The 23497-nt window shown below is 38.5% G+C and overlaps 1 protein-coding gene and 1 pseudogene across 11 annotated transcripts in view; both read left to right on the plus strand.

The window, feature by feature from the left end:
• Positions 1-5414: 5414 nt before the first annotated feature.
• GTF2H2 (general transcription factor IIH subunit 2) overlaps positions 5415-23497 on the plus strand; it is a 43606-nt gene continuing 25523 nt past the window's right edge. For 9 of the 11 annotated variants that reach the window (XM_088023333.1, XM_088023336.1, XM_088023338.1 and 6 more), the window contains exons 1-13: positions 5426-5506; positions 8388-8471; positions 9328-9405; positions 9733-9769; positions 10197-10283; positions 12640-12690; positions 13020-13074; positions 16692-16797; positions 18840-18930; positions 19099-19186; positions 19798-19905; positions 21420-21483; positions 23241-23344. In XM_088023333.1, the coding sequence (XP_087879459.1) occupies positions 8416-8471; positions 9328-9405; positions 9733-9769; positions 10197-10283; positions 12640-12690; positions 13020-13074; positions 16692-16797; positions 18840-18930; positions 19099-19186; positions 19798-19905; positions 21420-21483; positions 23241-23344 (925 nt within the window). In that variant the 5' untranslated portion in view covers positions 5426-5506; positions 8388-8415. Of the gene's footprint in view, positions 5507-8386; positions 8472-9298; positions 9406-9732; positions 9770-10196; positions 10284-12639; positions 12691-13019; positions 13075-16691; positions 16798-18839; positions 18931-19098; positions 19187-19797; positions 19906-21419; positions 21484-23240; positions 23345-23497 lie in introns of those variants that run through there. The other 2 variants (XM_088023334.1, XM_088023340.1) reach the window with 2 other exon arrangements.
• On the plus strand, positions 16805-18816 carry LOC114198237 (signal recognition particle 19 kDa protein pseudogene; annotated as a pseudogene).

Genomic DNA, 23497 nt, shown 5'->3' on the forward strand with positions numbered 1-23497 from the left:
CCCAGTTGATTGTGATTGTCCCCTCAGTTTAGAACTGTTTTTGTAAAATTTTTGAAGAATAATCTTTAAATAATCATTAGTATACAATTCAGACAAGTGTGTAATTCTTTATATACAAGTCTGAATCATTTTCCAAAGATACATCTTAAAATAATGTTTCTATTATAACATTGATTCATTTCTTCAAATTGAAGAAATTCTTAATTTTCCATGTGCTGTACATATTACAAAAGGTAAGAGTTTATAGTTTTCATACCTTTTGGTTTCACACCGAATGGTAAAGACTCTCTTGAGCAACTTAACTCATTTTTATGTATGCTAAAATTTAAATTTCTTTGTTCTTGGAAGTCAGTGTACTTATATTATGAAGATGGCAAGGATGCCAGGATTCTGACAAAACTATACAGCTCAACGGACAAAATCAAATAGCATGAATTTCCATTGTAAAATTGTGTCAGAAAATTGGACTTAGAAATAAAATACAAGAAAATAATTTCTCAAATGTGGTGCTTAAAGACCACTTGGAATCAACCAGCTGGATGTAACTAAAGAACCACTTAGGCCGATTTCTAGTTTGGACAACAAGATGTTTAGATTAGTTGTTGGAGGTCTCGTACATCTCTGACCTGAGGTTCTTAACGTCTGCAGTCTGCCTTCTATTTTAAACGATTGTTCCAGAAATTCTGTTGTGAAAGCATGTGGTCCTGCTGATAAAGGTTAACTGCACACAGGGATGCCTTTACATAGATGCTTCTGTATTCAAAGTAGATAAGATCAATATTTTAATTTCTCTTTATTTTGAAAAATTTAAAGAAAAATAGAAAACTATAAACATATCCATCTGCCAGAAAGAACAGGTCTTAGTTTTGTCATATATGCCTTGTATTTTTTGAAATAAATTGAAGCCTGTTGGTATTTATAGTAAAAGTTACATTGTATACACACATACATGAAATTATCATTTAATCCTTATAACATTCCATTGACATGTAATCATTTCTCATTCTCATTTAATAGGTAAGAAAACTGATGATGTGGTAGATTAAACTGGTCCACTGTCAGACAGTAGCAAGTGTTTAAATAGGATTGGAATCTTGGTCTGTTGGAATATTAGGTTCTGGACTCCCATTCTATCTAGGTTGACTGTCACTAAATTCATGGGTAAGATGGGATTACTCTGGTGTTAATACAATATATTTTTAGTGCATTTTAAGTACTTTTAATTGACATAAAATGCTTCGTTTGAAATATTGGAAGTATCTGTAAAGACCTGAATGGGTGTGCATGTGTAAAGAAGGGAATGAGCAGGAGAAGAGTTCTCCAGTCATGGCTCTGGGGACTTTCAGTTGAGGCTGTAAGAGTTCCTCACCCAGAGACATGCTTCCTCCTTCATCACTGTGATAGAAGTATCTCCTCTGGACATCTCTGAAAGCTCAGCTGGAGTAATCAGGATTCAGACCCCGTCTCCTGGCAGCTTGTGGTTCTGCATTAACTGTGTAACTTCTGTGGAAGGACAAATGACTTAGATGGACGGCTGTGTCATCCCTCCTCCTGCGTTTTATACTGTTCACATGTCTTTTAATGGGAAGTTTTCACAAAGAATAATGCCCAAGTAACTTGGGTGGTTTCTTTTTGTTTTGTTTTGTTTTTTGTTTTTTTATTTATTCGTCAGAGAGAGAGAGAGCACAAGCAGGGGGAGCGGCAGGCAGAGCAGGTAGAGGGAGAAGCAGGCTCTCTGCCAAGCAAGGAGCCCAATGTGGGACTCCATCCCAGGACCCTGGGATCATGACCTGAGCCGAAGGCAGACGCTTCACCGACTGAGCCACCCAGGCGTCCCTAACTTGGGTAGTTTTTAGAAAGCACTGTTAAGTTAAAATAATGCCACTTTGCAGTTAGAGAAAAGCATGGAAACATAATTGATTTTGTGGGGGGTACTGCAACCCAATGTAGGGGTCCCCCAAGATTTCTAGTCGCTGTCACAGGACCCTCGCTCTTCCCTGCTTGTGTCGCCCTATTCTTGCTTTGCCTTGCAGCAATTACTTGCTTTGTGACCCTGGACAAATTACTTAGCCTTCCTGCCCCTCAGTTTATTTGTTGAAGAACTATGTGTACCTGATCTCACAGTTGTTAATGAAGGTAGTTAACGTAGGACTTAGAACAACAGTCCTTGTCAGAATGTAATAAACATGGCCAGTTAAACCGATTTCCCACAGCTGGAAGGTGAGACTTGAAACAAGTTTTTAAAAAACAAATTGTGTTTTAAGAATGTGTGTATCATCCAAGTCCTTATTTGGTCTGTGCTGGGTGCAGCGTTAGGGTATGAGTTCTTTTGAATTTTAGATAATTGCATTAGGCTTGGCACTGTGACAATAGATGATGAGCAAGTGCTCTAACATGTCAAAATAAGGATTATTCTATTCTGTTAAAAGCAGTTGTGGAGGTTTTTAATGAGTCTCTGTGTGAGAAAGTATCTTTACAGATACTTGCATCAAGTTCACCTCTCCTAGTCTCCAAAGTTGTGCATGCTGAATTTTAGTCTAATAACACTGGCTGAGTTCTTCATAAATTTATTAACCTTGGGGACTGTGTTCAGCTACCCATGGGCAAAGAACAGACTGGTCCATTCTTCATAGCTGCCCCTTCGTTTTACTAGTTGAAACATTAGGCTAGGTTAGATCCATTTCTTCTCCCAGTTTGTATACAATTAGAATGTTGTGTCAGCCATAGTTAACAGCAAGGGATTACCATGGATTTATGCACGTTTTGTTTTGCCTTGGTACAAGTCCTAGTTAAGATCTATGACTAAAATATATACAGAGGAAAGTAAACTTCACAGTTGTGAGTTTGAATGATCCAGCCTCCTCTCCACAAATATACTTTACTGGGGACTACTTTTTTTTTTTCATTCAAAAGAAAAGCCTTCCCTAGGGGTGCCTGGCTGGCTCAGTCGGTTGAACGTGGGACTCATGATCTCAGGGTCATGAGTTTAAGCCCCACATTGGGTGTGGAGCCTACATAAAATAAAAATTAAGAAATTTTTAATTAAACGTCTTCCCAGGGGCGCCTGGGTGGCTCAGTCGGTTAAGCGGCTGCCTTTGGCTCAGGTCATGATCCCAGGGTCCTGGGATCGAGCCCCACGTCAGGATTCCTGCTCAGCGGGGAGCATGCTTCTTCCTCTCCCTCTCCCTGCTGTTCTGCCTACTTGTGCTCTCTCTCTCTCTCTGTCAGGTAAATAAAATCTTTAAAAAAAAAAAAAAGGTCTTCCCAGACTGATGGTTAGTGAACATATGCAAGATACATGCTTGGGGCTTGGGGTTGTGGCCAGTTGTCCCATAGGAATGCATCCTGTCCTGGAACATGGTGGCCAACCAGAATGGAGGAAAAGAAAAAGTGGAGTTTGTGAAAGGAAGGGAGGATGGAGGGAAAGTAGGAAGGGCAAGGAAAAGGTGTGAGTCCTGTGAAGAGTTAAAGATGTGGGGGAGGCAAAAACAAAAGGTGACTGGCACTGGGAAAGAATCAGCAATGCCAAATTCTCCTCTCCTTTTTAAAGACAACACTGAAAATAATAAGGCCTTTGTCCTCTGGGGGGAAATAAAAGCTGGTAATGGAGTTGCCACTATGTCGTGTGTAGGTGAAGGTATCCCTACTTTATACATAACATAGTTTGTGACTTGCTTGTTGGTCACCCAGCTAGTGTGGCAGAGCCTAATTTTAAATCCAGGTCTTTTCTTTCCAGTATCATGCAGCATGGCTTGTTTATGTTTTTGAGGGGGCAGAACACAAGGGAAGATGTTGGTACCAACAAAGCAATACAGGCAGCAGAAGGGGAGCATATGCTGATGGGGAAATAAGCTCCAGTTCCTGCAGTTCCTTCCCACTGTTCCTCACGTGGATGTAAGCTTTCTCTGATGCTCTGGCTGGACCTTGCATCTCCGCTTCTCAAGTGTGGGAAATGCTTAGTGTTGTCTAAAAAAAAAAAAAAAGCCAACCTCCAAGTAGGTTAGTAAATGCATTATTTGTCTTACTGAGGACTATGGCCCAGGAAACAGTATTTCAGATTGCTCAGAACTGCTCTGAAACTTAGCTTCACAGGGGGTTATATACGCAAAAGTGGGAAGGGGTAGATGTGCTTGCAAGCAGTTTCTCTAATTATGATTATGTGTCACAAGGTACAATCAGTTCCATTGTAAAAATTTAGCTTCACTGATTTCCACATAGACATGTGAAAAACCCTTGGGTCATCTTAATACATTGTGTTTCTATCATATTTGTTAAAAAAAATATTGCCTGCAGACCTCTGCCTAACTGGTTTCCACTTCTTGTTTTTGGTTTCCGCTTGAGGTCACCTCAGGTAGTCACAGAAGGCTGACATCTTAGGCCTTTAGCCTATTTTAAGGCACTGCTGTTTTCATGCACACTACCATTTCCATATTAGCAGGCATCTCAAGCATCTCAAACTTGTCCAAAACTGAACAGATCTTAACCACCCCCCATTCTCTCAGAAATTGCAACTCTAACCTTTCAGTTGCTCAGCTGAAAACTTTTGGGTCATTGGATCTTTTTTCCTAACACACATCTATTGACAAGATCTAGAATCCAACCCTTCTCACTAGCTGCAGTCATACTATCCTCGTCCAAACCACTATCATTCCTCCAAAGTTACTAAAATGTTCAGAGCCCGCGGCCGATTTCAGCTACCATCGCTCAACCCGTTTTCTCATGCAGTCCCAGAAACATACGGATGGGTTTCCACCTCAGGGCCTTAGCCCTTGAGGTTCCCTTTGCCTCCGGAGGATTTGCCCTGGGTATAAGTATGGTTAACTCCCTTCCTTATTCCGGTTATGGCTCAACTGTCAGTGAGGACTCCTCGGACTACACTGTTAAGCTGGGACCATGTTCCCCTTCCATGCTTAATTTTTCTCTATTTGCACTATCACCATGTGGTACAGTATGTTTTTCTCGATAAATATATTCATAGAAGAATTCCACGGGGGACAGGGATTAGTTTTTAATTGCTATTTACTCAGTGCTTAGAACTGTATCAGGCCCAAAGCAGGTGCCCAATAATACTTGTTGCATGAACAGGAGCCGCAGAGCAGTCCCAGAAAACTCTTGCACCGCAAGGTTCTGGCGTAGTTGCCGCTGCTGCGATCAGTCCTTCATGCCAACCTTAGAGACATAATACACAAAATTTAAGCTCCTAAGATCCCAGGTCGACGGCTACCCGGCCGAACGGAGATCACTTTTCCCGCGTTTTTGTGAATAACAGCGGAGAGTGGGGCAAGAGGCGCCTTCTCGCAGCTTCATCAGCTTCTGGGACGCCCGGCCCCCGAGCGCCCTGCTCCAGCGACCGACGCTCGCAGTAACCGGAACGTTAGTGCGTCGCTGCCGCGCGCAGGGGAAGGACTTCCGCCGAGGCCTTGGAGCCGACTGGACGGAGCTTCCGGGTAGAGCGGCGTCCTACGAGACCGGTGAGTCCGCGGCTAGAGCTTCTCGCGGAGCGAAGGTGGGGACCGACCGTCTGGGGAGCACGGCAGCAAGGAGGGGCCTTCGCGGCGCGACGGGGGGTGGGGGCGGAGGCTGAAGGGGGCCGACCAGCCTCTTGTGCTTTGTGGATTGTGGGTGGGAGGGAGCGTGTGAAGGGGGAGAAGGGCAACTTCCGTCTCTTAGCTGCATAGAACCATCTAGGGCTGCAGTCCAGGGAATGGCTCTCCTTCGCTAAAGCGGAACGCGAGTTTCGGGAATTGCGGTCTTGGGTTCGAGATTGATTGCCTCCAGCTGTGTGACCTCGAGAGCGTTACCGGCCTTTTGAGCCTCGAGTTCCATGTATGAAAACAGGATAGTGATCACCCATGTCTAGTAGCGCTTGGCAGGGTAAGGTGTGAATAAAAGCTTCATAAATTGCGATGTTTGGTGCAGATCTCGTTTGTTTGTAGTAGCATTCTGAGCTCATGTGACAGGAATCACACCAACAGGCTGACGCTAGGCACAGTGGCTTTTCTGGAGTTGGAGTTTCAGGAAACGGATCAGCTTTTGGAGATACGGACCTAAGAGGTCACCAACTACATCTTTCTCCAGGATGCATAACTTCCTTCTCTATTAGTAACATGCATTATAAACTTCCAGCTTCCCTTGGAACATCTGTAGTTATGGGAGCTTAATACCTCTGTCCTATCCCTGTAATTTCCCATTGCAGTCAGCTCTAATTAGGCAGTCCTTGGATGTTGTGAGCCAGAAGTGTTCCTCTTTGCAGTTTCTGCTCATCAGTTCTCACTGTGTTTCTGAACTTTAAGAAAATTAAAAGTAATAAACTAAGAATAAAATACTGTAAATATTGAAATGATGGATGGCAGTAGTGACTTTGTAAGAATTTAAAAACATCAAGAACACTGTAAGCTTTGATTTTTGTAATTCACAGTAAATACAGAATTTTGTAATTCACAGTAAATACAGAAACTTTCATGGAGGATCAAAAAGTTCATTTAATCACCATATCCTCTGAGTGCAGGCACTCATCATTAAACTTACAAGCACCAGCACAGTGTGTTGAAATAACGCAAATGTTAGAATTAAGTCACTTGTCATTACTTCAGGCAATCTACCGAAGTATATAGTAAAGTAGATCACCAGATTTCCTGAAACAAATAGATTTCTTCCAATGCCAGGGAATGGTTTGTTAATTCATTGAGAGATACAGAACTTTAGCAAATAATACCTGATTATAGCAGGTGCCACAGAAAGCAGTGATGCCATGAAAGCAGTCTCCAACTTGTTAATAGAGTTTCATTCCAAAAGTCCATTTATAAGTCAGTTCTTTAGATTTTAAAATCTATTTTTCTATAGAAAACCACGATGTAGGTGGCGGGTAAGGTCTTGCTTATGGTCCTTATTACAGAAATTAATTTTTCCTCCTGTCAGTGATGGGGTTTGTTTTGTCCTTAATGTCTTCTTGGCCCTTACGATTCCTTTGATCATATATGGAAGAAGGAAGCTGAAGGAAGTGAGAGCATAGGATGGGGAGGGAGATTCCATTTGGGATGATGGAAGTGTAGATGTGACTAGAATGTTTATTACTTGGCTCTGGTTAATAGATTTCCCCCACCACCAGTTTTATCCCTGATTATTAAAGAAATACATGTTCATATGAAAAATATGAAAATACAGAAAGTAATAAAACAAAAAACCAATCACCCTTCATCTAGATGAAACCATGTTGTATTGAATTACTGAACATTTCCTTTTTCTTTTTTTAATAGTTGAGATCATAATAGTTGTTAATAGTTGAGCCACCCAGGTGCCCCAGATTTTTTTTTTGATTATAAGAAAATTCACACATATACAAAGGTGGACAGGTAGTACAGTGAATCACCATGATCCATCACCCAGCTGTAATAATAACCATCATTTGTAGCTAATCTTGTTTCATCTATATCTTTACTCACTTTCCATAGTTCTGTGGTCTTGTCCTATGACTATAATGCATTTTTGTTTTTAAAAATTGTAAAAAGAGGGCACCTGGGTGGCTCAGTCGTTAAGCATCTGCCTTCGGCTCAGGTCATGGTCCTAGGGTCCTGGGATCGAGCCCTACATCAGGCTCCCTGCTCGGCGGGAAGCCTGCTTCTCCCTCTCCCACTCCCCCTGCCTGTGTTCCCTCTCTTGCTGTCTCTCTCTGTCAAATAAATAAACAAAATCTTTAAAAAAAAATTGTAAAAAGAGAGGCTCCTGGGTGGCTCAATCATTAAGTGTCTGCCTTTGGCTCAGGTCATGATCCCAGGGTCCTGGGATCGAGTCCCACTTCGGGCTCCTTGCTCAGTGGGGAGCCTGCCGTTCCCCCCAGTTTGTGCGCTTGCTCTCTCTCTCTCTCTGACAAATAAATAAAAATCTTTAAAACAACTTTAAAAAAGTTTGTAAAAAGATGCTTCTCTCTCTTAGTGCCAAACTTTTGCGTAAACGTTTATATTTTTTCTAACGGACGGGAAAAAGAGTTCCATGAGGATTTTGTGAAGTATTTTCGTTCAACAACAATTATTGAATAAATTGCAAAGAATTAGATGACCTTGCATTCTCTGTTTTTTACTTTGTATGTTTGCTTCCCTCTCTTTACTTTTCACATTTAAACATATGAATTTTGGGGCGCCTGGGTGGCTCAGTTGGTTAAGCAACTGCCTTCGGCTCAGGTCATGATCCTGGAGTCCCGGGATCGAGTCCCACATCGGGCTCCCTGCTCTGCGGGGAGTCTGCTTCTCCCTCTGACCCTCTTCCCTCTCGTGTTCTCTATCTCTCATTCTCTCTCTCTCAAATAAATAATAAAATAAAATCTTTAAAAAAAAACGTATGAATTTTGTGCCAGATATTTTTAGAAAATTCACACTCAGTGACTTTTACAGGATACTGAATAATACATTTAAGGAAAAAATGGATGAAGAACCTGAAAGAACTAAGCGATGGGAAGGAGGCTATGAAAGGACATGGTGAGTAGGGCATTATGACTCCCTTCTCGTTTACACATTGTTTCTTACTGTTCTTCTACACCTTTATCTCTCTCCTTGTTCAGTGATTGGTTTTTTAAATTTATTAAAGTATATTTAATGCATGTTAAAATTCACCTGTTTCCAACTTATAATTCATTAATTTTTAGAAGATTTATTGAGTTGTGCAATCATCACCATAAATCAGTTTTAGAAAATTTTACCACCCCATTAAGATCCTTCATATCCAGGGATGCCTGGGTGGCTCAGTCTGTTAAGCGTCTGCCTTTGGCTCAGGTCATGATCCCAGGGTCCTGGGATCGAGCCCCGCATCGGGCTCCCTGCTCAGCGGGTAGCCGCCTTCTGTCTCTCCCTCTGCCTGCCTGTGATCTCTCTCTTTCTCTTGCTGTCAAATAAATACAATCTTAAAAAAAAAAAAAAAGATACTTCATGCCCATTTTTGATTAACTTCATTCCTACCTCCAGCTGTAGGCAACTGCTAATCTACTTTTTGTCTCTATGCATTTGCCTTTTTGGGTATTTCATGTAAATGTAATCTTATAATATGTGGTCAGTATTGTCTCACTTCTTTCATATAACAGTATTTTCAAGGTTCATCCATGTTGTAGCAGGGATCAGTAATGCATTCCTTTTTATTACTTAATAGCATTATATTGTATACCATGTTTTCATTCATTCATTTGTCAATTGATGGACATTTAGATTGATTATACTTTTTGGCTTTTATGAATAATGCAGCTGTGAACATTCATGTGCAGATCTCTGTGTGGACATATGTTTTCATTTCTTTTGGGTTAATAAAATTTTAGCTTTTCAGACAAGTAAATATTGCTTATAGGGAGATTCTTAAAGAAGATGAATCAGGATCACTTAAAGCTACGATAGAAGACATTCTCTTCAAAGCAAAGAGAAAAAGGTATGTAAACTTTTTGTAGGTGTGTTACTAAAGATAAAATAGATTCCTTTAAGCCTTTCTGTCCACCTATCCCCACTCCTCAGTACTTCATTTCAGCTGTATTCTAGAGAAACTGACCTTTAAACTCTTGAGTAGGGGGAAGGAAACAGCAACCTAGCACTTCAGAAGGGAAATGGGTCTTCAGGGACTGTCCAAAATGCCTGTAGTTATGTGAACCCCATAAGTTGATAATTTACTTCACTAGAAAATGTAGGTTAGTTGAAAAGTTATATTGATTTTTTGGGTAATAGAGGACATTCCATTAAAATGTTTGCATAATTTTAACAGAGTATTTGAGCACCATGGACAAGTTCGACTTGGAATGGTATGTTGACATTTTTTTTCTTTACCAGTACAGAACTAGTTGGGTTAGAGAAGCATTCTGTCTTGACAGAATTAATAATAGTAAGACAACAAATATTTTAGAAGAATATATTAAAAATATATGTGTATGGGCGCCTGGGTGGCTCATGGTTAGGCGTCTGCCTTCGGCTCAGGTCATGATCCTGGAGTCCCAGAATAGAGCCCCACATCCGGCTTCCTTCTCAGCGGGGAGTCTGCTTCTCCCTCTCCCTCTGTCATTCCCTCCACTTGTGCTCTCTGGCTCTCTCTCTGTCAAATAAATAAATAAAATCTTAAAAAAATATATATACATATATATGTATAGAATATGTAAATACTAAATGCCATTTTTACTTCTTGGTCAAAAATTGAATTTGAAAATTGTTATATTTGTGGTTTATTTTTGGTAGATGCGTCATCTTTATGTGGTAGTAGATGGATCAAGAACAATGGAAGACCAAGATTTAAAGCCAAATAGACTGACTTGTACTTTAAAGGTATAGTAAAATCATTTTAATTTATACTAAATGTGAGAAAGGACGCTGAATTCTAAAAAAAAATTTTTTTTTACTATAACATCTTTATTAAGATATAATTCACATACCATAAAATCAACTTACTTAAAATATACTGTTAAAATTTTTTGCCTGTTACAGAGTTGTACAACATTATTACCGCAGTCAGTTTTAGAGCATTTTTATCATCACAAAAAGAAAACCCAGGGGTACCTGACTGGCTTGGTCAGAGGAGTGTGACTCTTGGTCTCAGGGTTGTGAATTTGAGCCCCATGTTGCGTGCAGAAATTACTTAAATAAATAAAACTTAAAAAAAAAAAAAGAAAGGAAAACAGAAGCAAATTTTCTGTAGTTTTGCCAAACAGTATTCCGTTGTATACAACTTTGGGTTGTTTCCACTTTTGGGGGCCTTTTATGAATAATGCTGCTGGGAATATCTGTGAACAGGTTTTTATGTGGAGGATGTTTTCTCTTCTAAAGCTTGATTTTAGCCTGGGTAGTTTATGTTTTATCCACTTTTCTGTGGCCTAAGAATAGCAGCTGGGATGAAATGGTGTGCACCAAAGGGGTGAAGCTCAGCTTGGGTGGTGTGCAGACTCTGCTGGATTTACAGGGCTTCATTTTATCTTCTGAGATTTTATTAACTGTCCTGTATCTTGTTTAACTAACTGGGCAGGGGAGGGAGGATATAATGCATTTCCATGAGGAGATATTCCCAGCTTTGGAACTCTTTTCCTCAATTAAGTGTGAAGCTTGGATTCTTCTCTTCTGAAAGGAAGGTTAGTTCTTAATTTCTTTCCCTATTCATTCATAACTTCTGGTAGAAGAGGAGAAAGATAACAGTACTCTCTTCACTTCTTTCCAAAAGCAAGAAAGAGTATTAGCGAAATTTCCCAGGACCTTTTTCAGTCAGGAATGGGGCTTCAGAGGAGTAGGCTGAAGTAGATGCTGAATCATACTGCTGGACTCAATTCTGCTCCAGAATCCTCCGCTCCTTTTCTTGTACATGAGTTTTCTAAATTTACTAGATTGGATTTGTCCTTTATCTTCTCTATTGGTGAATGTGTGTGTATTTATTACAGTACTGATCCACTCTCCACAGTTGAATGTCCACAGCATTCTCTCTTTAACACACTCCAGTTGGAATGGTACCTTCACAACTACGTTTTCAAGGTCCACCATACCTCCAGGATGTGAAACTCAACTCCTTTTTATCTTTAGTAGCAACTGAAATAGTTGACACTTAATCCTTCCTGAAAGGCATTCTTCTTTTGTTCTTTTTGTTTGTTTTTGTTTGTGTGTGTGTATATGTGTTTTTTTTTTTAAGAACTCTGTACCCCTGATGTGGGGCTCGAACCCACAACCCCATGATCAAGATTCCCACACTCTAAGGACTGAGCTAGTCAGACACCCCACACATCCTTCTTTTGACTTTGATTATATAGAGTCTTTTTATTTCGTCTTAGGCTCCCCTCTCCCACTTTAGAATGCTGGAATGCCCTAGGACTTGGTCATAGTTCTTTTTTTCTGTCTACTCTCTTCCCTTGAGTAACTATTATACCTTCCCATGAAGAAATTTTTTTAAAGAATGCATTTTTTTGAGTTTATACAAACTATAGCTAAGTAGAAGTTTAATCACATCGTTTAGGAAAATGATACAACAAAATGACTAATATTTATGCTCTTAATTTCTGTCCTCCGACCCCAGTCAGCGTCTTGCTTTGTCAATTATCCCTTTTCATTGTCTTTGGACTTACTCAGATCATTCCGCCCAGTTTATAAACACCCATCCTCGGTTATGCTCATTCTCTTGTTTCTGGCTTCATAGGATCTTTCCATGTTTAGATTACATCTGTCTCACAAGTCCATATGGTTCCATCTTTTATTTTTCTTTTTCGAAGATTTATTTATTAGAGCGCATGCGCCAGGGTGTGGGGGTGGGGCCGACAGAATCTCCAGCAGACTCCCCACTGAGCACTGAACCTGACTTGGGGCTCAGTCTCATGACCCTGAGATTACTACCTGAGCCAAAATCAAGAGTCAGACCCTTAACCAACTGAGTAACCCAGTGCCCTGGTTCTATCTGTTAAACGCAGTTCATCACTTACCATTTTAAATTCAGGCTTATTTAATACTGTGATTTTTATTTATTTGAATATTTTAAAATTTATTTTTGTTTAATATTTTTACTAAAATATTTGAAAATATTTTACTAAATATATTTGAAAATTATGAGCCTAATCTCATGAGAAGTGATGCTTGATAAATAGGTTTGACAAAACATTTCTTTATGGTTATTATTTTGCCCTTATCTAGTATTTTTGTTTTCTTTAAACAGTTATTGGAATACTTCGTAGAAGAATATTTTGATCAAAATCCTATTAGTCAGGTATGTAGATAAGTGATGGAATTCAGAATTAGATTCCTGCTATTACTGCCAATTCTAATTTATTTTTAAAACGTTGGGCATACATTCTATGAATTATTAAGTGATCCAGATTGTGTACCAGTTTCTGGTACACTTATCAGTGACAAGCAAGGCAACTCTAAAAGTTAAATAATGTACAGTAAACTCTAGCTAAATTTCTGTCAAAAGCATCATGAGAAAAAGTTTCTCGTATGTTACTTATGTCTTTTGTAATTACTAATTTTCATGTACATTCTTACGAAGAAGAAGTAATTTGTTAAGTTAATAATCATTTTTGTTTTTATTTTGAGATTGGAATAATTGTAACAAAGAGTAAAAGAGCTGAAAAACTGACCGAACTCTCAGGTATGCATAAAATTACCTTTATAGGACTCAAGGACTTGGCTCTATTTACTCAACCTTGTAACCCTGTTCATAAGGTTGCCTAATAAGTAAAATGAAGACTTCTTTTATGCTCTCCATGTGAAACACTTAATAACCCCTCGATTAAATCCTCCAGTAAACTCTTGGTATCTAAGACGAACTGTTTTAAATTGAGTTCTGTACGGTAATGAATACTACTGCAATGAATGTAAATGTTTATTTAAGACTTACACATTCTTATCCTGAAAGTATTAAGATAAAATTACTGTAACCATTCCAGAAATCCACTTAGTCTTAAAATTAATTTTTTAGAAGTTAAGCCTCTAAAGAGCAAAGTATTTAAAAATTGAATTGCAGTTATTATTAATATTTCAGTTTTTCTGCTTACACGACATGCCTAACTGAATTTTATTCTCTTAAAATATAGTGCAGGTTTTATTAGCTTTGGTGCTGTTTTAACAAATTCACATCACTAATTCTGTTTTAATTTCTGTGAAATACACTATCCCTTAAATGTGGTTCTCATCCTTTCATCCTTACCAATACAGATAAATTTGAAATGACATTATTTTCATCATAAATAGTTTTTCTCTATGGCAGTAAGGAGTGAAATTTATGTTAGCCTGGAGTGATCAAGAAATTCAGTTATGAGTAACCAAAAAAAATCTCAAGCTAGCTTTAGCATATAAGGGAAATTATTGACTCCCATCTAAAGGAGGGCTGATTTCACACATGGTAGTTTCCAGGGTTCCTGGCTCTGTTTGGCTTCATTCTCTTAAGTGAGGTGAAAAGATGTCTGTTACTAGCCCTGAGTCTCCATGACCCTCATAGTCTGTAGCTTCAGCACAAGTCCCACAGAGGTCTCGGAATGACCCTGCTTCTGATCTGCCCACCCATGAGCAAAGTGGCCAGAGGAATGCAGTATTGTGTTGGTAGGCCTGGATTACATGCCTGTTCCTGGAGCAGGATGGAAGCAGGGTAAGCAGCTCGTTTGTTATACTGTGAGGACAGAATGGTTTCCCCCAGGAAGGGACGTAGGACCAACCCTCTTGGCACCTTTCTCACATTCAGAGTAGTTTTCTAGGGGTGCCAGAGAAGTCATACGTATAGGGATGAAAAATCCTCTGGATATTTTGATAGGCCTCTTGACAGCACTCCTTGTCTGTCTGATCAGAATCACTGCTGTAAACCACACTGACAGTAATCGAGTTCACTTTTTTCCTATACTCACAATACAATAGGAGGTGAACGAACTATTTTGTATGGTATGGTAGAAAGAGAAGTGGATAGAGAGCCAGGAGATGTAGGTTTAAGTGCTGGTCCTGCCACTGGGTAGGTATTTGTCTTTAGGCAAATCTGTTAGCTTGTTAGATTCATTTCTCACTTATGAAATGAGGGATTTGGACTTAGTGATGTACTTTTCATTTCTTTTTTTTTTTTAAGGGAATCTTTTTTAAAGATTTTTTATTTATTTATTTGAGAGAGAGAGAATGAGAGATAGCACGAGAGGGAAGAGGGTCAGAGGGAGAAGCAGACTCCCCGCCGAGCAGGGAGCCCCATGTGGGACTCGATCCTGGGACTCCAGGATCATGACCTGAGCCGAAGGCAGTCGCTTAACCAACTGAGCCACCCAGGCGCCCTGTACTTTTCATTTCTAAAATCTTAGGATTCTGAGACTAAATAAGTACTTGAAATATGTATTAAATAATGGCAAATGCTTAGTATTTTAAAACTTACTCAGATAAATAAGAACACGAAGAAGCTGTAAGTAGATGAATGGACAAAGACAACAGATAATTCATACCAGAATAAAAAGAGAAACGAAATAGCTATTAAAAAAGAAATTTTAGCCAAACAAGTCATCAAAAAACAAAACCACTCAACAACATTTTATTATTTTATATATTTTAAATGAACAAAATGAAGTTTAAAAAGCAGTATATTGCTTGTGGAACCATGGAGAAACTGATACCTGTAGTGCTGATAGACTGATTAATTTATTTAACATTTTTGGGAAAAGATATAAAAATGGTTGTTCCTTGGAATTTATACTTAAGAAACATTATGAAAGAAGAAAAGCCTCATTCTACAAATATACTCTTCATAACAGCAGTGACAAATTGGGAAGACATGTTCAACAGTATGGAGGTAGTTTGATGAATTATGTGATCAAACAATTTAATGATACTTTGATTATCATTAACATGAAGACAGTGTTAAAATAGGAGAAAATGTCAGAAGAATACCATGTCATTGAATCTAAGATTGCATCATTTGTAAGATACCTTTGTTTTATCAGCTGTCAAGAAGGAAACATCCTAGCAGTTAAAATATGATACAGTGTCAGATGATACATATAAATTGTTCACACCAAAAAATATATTGCTTGGGATGAGAAAATAGCAATAGACAATCTTTTCAGATGTTATTTCGGTAACAGAAGATAACACAGCTGTATTTATTTGCGGAAATCTTTTCTTAGGTCTTCTAAATCTCTTAATTTTTTTTAAAGATTTTTATTTATTTATTTAACACAGTTAGAGAGCACAAGTAGGCAGAGCGGCAGGCAGAGGGAAAGGGAGAAGCAGGCTCTCCGCCAAGCAGGGAGCCCGATGTGGGGCTTGATCCCAGGACCCTGGGATCACGACCTGAGCCGGAGGCAGCCGCTTAACCGACTGAGCCACTCAGGCGCCCCTAAAGCTTTTTTAATCCCCTGAAGAAAAATAGGGAATTGCAATCATTCTTCCATCAGTGAATTTTTGCTTCACTGATAATATATACCTCACTGCTCTATTCCTTGCCTTTCTACATAAAAATAGAACCTTTTGTATTAATAACCTTTTATAGAAACATTTGAAATGGCAGTGAAACTAGCCACGAATAGCACAATGTACAGGTGCAGTTGGAACAACACCACGGTAGCCATGCGTAGGCTCACGTGGGAGCAGGCAGTGACGTCTGCCGCACAGGTGCTCCCTGGCTGCCAGTGATGGTGAGATGCAGCGTGACTTCAGAGATGTGACAATGTGAAAATGTATGAGTCTTAAATGTAAAAGGTTTTGCCCTTTAAGTTAGTAATATTTAAAATATGTGCTAATAGGGCACCTGGCTGGCTCAGTCAGTAAAGCATGCAACTCTTGGTCTCGGGGTCATGAGTTCGAGCCCCATGTTAAAAAAAAAAAATGTGGGGCACTGGGTGGCTCAGTCAGTTAAGGGTCTGCCTTTGGCTCAGGTCATGATCCCGGGGTCCTGGGATCGAGCCCCGCATCGGGCTCCCTGCTCAGCGGGGAGCCTGCTTCTCCCTCTCCCTCTGCCTGCCACTCTGCCTACTTGTGCTCCCTCTCTCTCTCTCTCTGTCAAATAAATAGAATCTTTAAAAAAAAATGTGCTAGTTCATAGAAACAGATTATTTTTATTCTTTCAGTATGAAGTAAAAGTTGATATAACAACACCTCTGATAAAAGTGCAACTTGCTAAAAATGTAAATCGAAGAGATTCTATTCTTTAACAACATAGATAAGTAAATATGGGGAGAAACAAATTTCTATAATGTATATATAAAATGTTATTGTAAGTAGATTATGCCATTTCTATTTTAGGAAACCCAAGGAAACATATAACATCTTTGAAGAAAGCTGTAGATATGACCTGTCATGGAGAACCATCCCTCTATAACTCCTTAAGCATGGCTATGCAAACTCTAAAGTTGGTATTTTACATTTTTTATTTATAATTGGTGTCCATTTTTTTTGAATGGAGATGAACACATATCAATATGTTTCTCCATAACCGAGCTGCAATGAAACCGTTAAGAGAAATATGTAATGTTGTTTATGATGTTTAGTGTGTTGTCGTTTGTAATTTTTATTTTACGTTTGAGTTGGTAAGATAGATTCTTAGAGGTTTTAGAAAAATATAATTAAGACTGTAGCGATATTAGTACAAAATAAAATGTTGATGAAAAAATATTTTGTTAAAAATTAGATTGTATGTGAAATTGAATGTGCATAATAACTGAGTTTTTTGCACATTTATTGACTTCTCTTAACTTTGTAGCACATCTGCAAATTAACAGCATACTCTTCCAGCAAGTTCAGATATGTGGAAGGTAGCTAAGACCCTAATGGAAATTTTCCATTAGTGCTAGCGCATATATTTTGTCCCTGGATAGTCTGTCCTGACTTTTATAGCTTTATATAACAGATATTTTTCTAGTTTTGAAGTAGGTGAGAAGGAGCTAACACCCATATTAGAGGTAGGCACAAGAGCAGCATCCACAAATGAAACCTGAGGGCCCAGCAATGCAGATAGAAGCAGGAAAGCTATAAAGAGCTGATAAAATTGCATAGATTAAGATTGCATAGAAATCTATTTATGTAGATTTAGATAGGGGAAAATAGTTCATCATGTCTTAAAGTCCTATAAATTATCATCTAATTAAATGATAGACAAAAATTAACGTTTATGAATATTATCACTCTGAATCACCATGAGGTTAAATTATAGCCTTTAAAAAAGAAGCATGTTACTATCATCAAGACACACCTTAAAGTTGATCCATATGGGCCGGAAGCCGGAGTCGTCCGCGAAATCTCAGAACCGAATTCCGGCCGGTCGTTCCCCGGGAGGTCTTGGGTGGGCTCTGTGCGGGCCTGGGTGAAGATGGCTTGTGCCGCCACTCTGTCCCCGGCCGATCAGGACAGGTTCATTTGTATCTATCCTGCTTATTTAAATAACAAGAAGACCATCGCGGAGGGGAGGCGAATCCCCATAAGTAAGGCTGTTGAAAATCCTACAGCTATTGAGATTCAAGATGTGTGCTCAGCTTTTGGACTTAATATTCCTTGAGGTAAGTCAGTAATGTTGTATGTAGCAGAAATGATACCCAAACTAAAAACAAGGACACAAAAAACAGGAGGTGGTGACCAAAGTCTTCAGCAAGGAGAGGGACGTAAAAAAGGGAAAGGAAAGAAGAAGTGACCGGATGTGAGAGTCAGTCAAGTCTGGTACTGCTGTGATATACAGAGAATGAAGGCTTTTAATTTATATCTCAGTGAAACAGAAGCTTATTATTTGCATCATTTAACCGAACTATGGACATCTCTGCCTCCCAGCTTCAGCATCAGAGTTGACAGTGAAGTAAATATATCTCAGAAGTTTGCATCTAGCTTTTATGTAGTATAAAAGAAAATTTTTTTGCCTTTCAACACAGAGTTTTTGTGGAAGAAAGAAGCATATTTTTAAATGGACAGTGGACTCTACCATAAGTTACTTGAAATCCTCTATCTGTCCTGTGTGTAAACATGTTTCAGATAAATGAGTTTAATTAAAGATTTGAAATACACATTTCTTCAGCATTTAAGTTAATGAAATAAAAAAAAAAGTTGATCCATATGGTATTGTCATACTTTCCAGTGTACACGTTAGACTTTGTACAAAACGAATCTACTAGGTTGTAAGCTTCATGATGTCAGGAACCTCATTCATTCTTGCTTATTACTCTATTCCTAGAACCTAAAAGAGTATTCAGCAAATATTTATGGAAACAATAAATGAATCAGTTTTTTGTGTAGCTAATTTTAGAAAAATTTAACATGTTTAGAGTATACTCAATTCATTCCTTTGCAATGTTAAAACAAATGAGATATTCTATAGTCTAAATATATAAACCATATGTACTATTTTGTCTGGGTAAATTTTTTATTAATTTGTTATACCTAATGGGAATATATTTTATCTTTCTGTAGACACATGCCTGGACATACAAGTAGAGAAGTTCTAATCATCTTTAGCAGCCTCACAACTTGTGATCCGTCTAATATCTATGATCTAATCAAGGTAGAACCACTACCTTTCCTTGTAATCAAAACCAGAGTTATAACTCTAAAGAGAATTCTATAGTGAATTTATTACTAGTTTTCAGAAAATTCTGTTTTTCAAACATACTAATTTTTGCATGTTTTTTTCCTTCCCCTGAAACCCTTTATTTACGTGGATTTTATGAAGACCCTAAAGGCAGCTAAAATTAGAGTGTCTGTTATCGGATTATCTGCAGAGGTTCGGGTTTGCACTGTACTTGCTCGTGAAACTGGTGGTATATATCTAGATTCCTCAGTATTTATTCATAATTACTCTGTAAGAAGTAACAATTTATTAATAGTATGTTTTCATCTGTTTTTACAGTACTAAATTTAAATCACTTCATGTCCTGAAATCCATAATATCTTAAATGTATCATTGATTCTATAAGATACCTCAAAATGCAGGGACTTTTCAGTAGTTACGTCAGTGTTGAGAGGAAGTGTTAATAACTCTTGAAATGCTGGAAATTTCACTAATATGTAATACTTTGTAAAGATCTTACAACTTGGCTTTAATTAAATTGTAATTATAGTTATTCCCAGAGAAGTCAATTTAGAGATGTCATTTAAATGAGGTTTTTGAAAAATGATAATTTAACTTAAATACTTATTTTGAAAATGTACATTTTCAGATGGTAAAACTTTTACAGAATTACATAGGAATTACAATTTAGGGGCTCCTGACTAACTCAGTTGATAGAATGTGTGACTCTTGATCTCGGGGTTGTGAGTTTGAGCCTGGGTGTAGAGATTACTTAGAATAAAATTAAAAAAAAAAGAAAAGAAATTACAATTGATACTTATATCTGAAAGCTGATTTTTCTTTTACTTTTTGTCTAATTAGGCACATACCATGTTATTTTAGATGAAAGCCATTATAAAGAATTGCTGACACATCATGTCAGTCCTCCGCCTGCTAGCTCAAGTTCTGAATGTTCACTTATTCGCATGGGTAAGTGTTTATTTTGTGTTATTTTAAAGTGGATATTTAGGAGCACGTGGGTGACTCGGTTAAGTGTATGCCTTCGGCTCATGTCATGATCTTGGGGTCTTGGGATCCAGCCCCGCATCGGGCTTCCCTGCTCGGTGGGGAGTCTGCTTCTCTCTCTCCCTCTGCCGTTCCTGCTCTTGCTCTTTCTGTCTCTCTCTCAAATAAGTAAAACCTTTAAAAAATAATAAAAATAAAATAAAATAGATATTTATTTATTTTTAAAGATTTATTTGAGGAGTGCCTGGGTGGCTCCGTCGTTAAGCGTCTGCCTTCGGCTCGGGTTGTGATCCCAGGGTCCTGGGATCGAGCCCCGCATTGGGCTCCCTGCTCAGCGGGAAGCCTGCTTCTCCCTCTCCCACTCCCCCTGCTTGTGTTCCCTCTCTCGCTGTGTCTCTCTCTATTAAATAAATAAATAAAATCTTAAAAAAAAAAAGATTTATTTGAGAGAGGGAGTGTGTGCACCAAGCTTAGGGAGGAACAGAGAGAGATAGAGAGAGAATCTCAAGCAGACTCCATGCTGAGCATGGAGCCCTGTGTGGGTCTCGATCTCATGACCCTGAGATCATGACCTGAGCCGAAATCAAGAGTTGCGTGCTTAACCAACTGAGGCATCCACACACCCCTACTTATTTGTTTTGATATATAGATAGACTTAAAATTTTTATGTAGTGAAATTTTTTTTTTTTATTGTTTCTGCTTTTCTTGGACGTGTTGTCAGAATTTGAAAAATATGTATGGAAAACAAACTGCATGGGTTTAGGCATTCCAAAATTTTAAGCATAGAAGTATATTCTTATATAAAATGAAAGTGGACAGCTATGTAATAGACTACTCCAATGTATCAGAAGTATTTAAAAATTAGAAACATTTTATTTTTATTTTTTTTATTTTTTTTTTTAAAGATTTTATTTATTTATTCATGAGAGACACAGAGAGAGAGAGAGCGAGAGAGAGGCAGAGGGAGAAGCAGGCTCCCAAGGAGCAGGGAGCCCGATGCGGGACTCGATCCCAGGACTCTGGGATCATGACCTGAGCCGAAGGCAGATGCTTAACCATCTGAGCCACCCAGGCGCCCGAAACATTTTATTTTTAAAAAGCAGTGTGTGTTCTATTAAATTAGATAGTTATAGACTTAAGAATCTGCAACCATATGTATGGACAGATCTTTCCCCCACATTCTCCACTTTTAATTTTTCTCATAACCTGGAATTATAGTCAGCCTGACCATACTGTAGTAAACAAATCTGAAAGGCAGGAGAGAGAACTTTTGTACAACTTTGTGGGCTTTCTGGTAGGAACGTTTTTAGGTTCCTAATCCTACAATTTTGCTATTTGCTTGAAAAAAGAAAGTAAGGCAGGAGAGAGAACTTTTGTACAACTTTGTGGGCTTTCTGGTAGGAACGTTTTTAGGTTCCTAATCCTACAATTTTGCTCTTTGCTTGAAAAAAGAAAGTAATATGTTTTCTTCTATGAAGGATTTCCCCAGCATACCATTGCTTCTCTGTCTGATCAAGATGCAAAACCCTCTTTCAGCATGGCGTAAGTAAAAACCTTGAAACTCTCAGTGATTATGTTTGACATTTTTAATTCTTTTCTGTATGTTATGAATTAAAAAATATAAACTGAGTTATATGGGCTGGGGTGTAATGGCTTTTGTATAAAGGTTACCTTCTATATAGCTGTAACAAGGAGTGAGGACTATCTCTGTTTACTCCTGTGTAGTAATCCTCAGGGTCTGTTACTAAGTAAAACAGCAAGGTAGAGAAAAGTGTATTGTATGCTGCCACTCATGTAAGAAGAGGGTGGAGATTTGACTGGGTATACATACTTGTTTATATTAATGATAAAAACAGTAATGGAAATAAAAAGTAAAAACTGAAAAAATGTTTACTTGGGCAGTATGTGGAGAAAGGCAAAGGGATGGCCCCTAGACCTTTCTGAACATATCTTGCTTTAACTTTAGAGCTTTATAGTTTACATAATTATAAAACAAAATTAAACTAATTCTTAAAAATCACAAATAAGAGTTGTGTCTCCAGCTATAAAGGTACCATAGGGACTGAATGTACTGTCCTCCCTCTTACCAGAAAACCAGACAAAATATATGAAACAATGATTTTCAGATGTGGACAATAGGCAGTGCAAGTAATGATCCCTGAAGGCAGGGAAACAAATGAGGTGGGCCCTGTGAGTGCAGCTTACTGCCTTGAGAGAATTTCCAGGCTGCAGTGTAGGGAGGGAAAAACCCAGCCAGAGCTTGGAGGTCTTGCTCAGGTGAAGAAACCAAGTTCAGAGTTTGGGGAGGCTGAAATGGCTGTAGTTTTCCAGGCACAGTGCTAGAAAGTAAAGAGCTGTACAGAAAGCTCTCGAGATTGCAGAGACTTCCCCAGGAGTCATCAGCTGAGTTACGATCATCACATTCGTGTGGGAGCTACTAGAGACCAAGGAAAGAACCCCTGAATAGGAGCAGGCAGCATATCCCTGGAGCTCACATGGGGCAGGGAACAGTTCATGGTCCTACCAGTCAGTGTGGAGGGATATCTTAACAGTGGGCATTGAACAGAGTCCACAGGAATGGAACCAAATTAACCCTAGACTAACAGCTCTTCTGGATAGCCTAATGAACTCTAAAGCAAGTTTTTGAACAGATCAAACTATTTCCAAGTTACTTAACTATATTCTATAAGAACCCCAAACATATTTAAGGGCATACCAAAAAATCCAGCACCTAAAACAAAAATTCATAATGTCTGGCAGCCAATCAAAAATGACCAGGCATGCAACGAAGTAGGAAAATATGACCCATAATAAGGAGAGAATCATAGAACAGAAACATACTCAGAAACAACACAGTTGATGGAATTAGTAGGCAAAGTAGTAAAACAGCTATTACAAAAAAAGCCCAAATCAAAGTTCTAGAAACAAATACAATGTCTGAAATGAAAAATATACTGGATGGGACTAACAGCAGATGAGTCCCTGAAGAAGAAAAGATGAGTGAATTTAAGGACATTAGTGCAGTTTGGGCCCCTGGCTGGCTCAGTATGGAGAGCATGCAACTCTTGATCTCAGGGTTGTGAGTTCGGGCCCCACACTGGGTGTGAGATTACTTAAAAAAAAAAAAAAAGCATTAATACACACTATTCAAATCAGAAATGCAGAGAGAAAAGAAGAATGAACCCCGCTTAAATGAACTATGAAACAACTTCAAGATTTTAAAATCAAGGTAGCATATTTTGTTTTGCTATAACCATTCCCATTATATATCACTTTAAAAGTACTGTTTCCTCCCACAGGCACTTGGATAGCAACACTGAGCCAGGACTTACATTAGGAGGGTATTTCTGCCCACAGTGTCGGGCAAAGTACTGTGAGCTTCCAGTTGAATGTAAAATCTGTGGTGAGAAACCAACTGTTCTTTATCTAGTAAATTAATCTTGAATAACTTCTTACCTATATTGCTAATAAAGTAAATGTAAATATTAAGCTCTGCCTATTATTTCTGAATTTAATCCGTGAGAATAGAAAAGCATTATTTTTTTTATTGAGTACC

This window comes from Eumetopias jubatus, unplaced genomic scaffold (assembly GCF_037043125.1).
Source record: "Eumetopias jubatus isolate StellerSeaLion01/CBP00866 unplaced genomic scaffold, mEumJub1_p1.0 scaffold_5, whole genome shotgun sequence".
In the NCBI taxonomy this organism is placed as follows: Eukaryota; Metazoa; Chordata; class Mammalia; order Carnivora; family Otariidae; genus Eumetopias; species Eumetopias jubatus.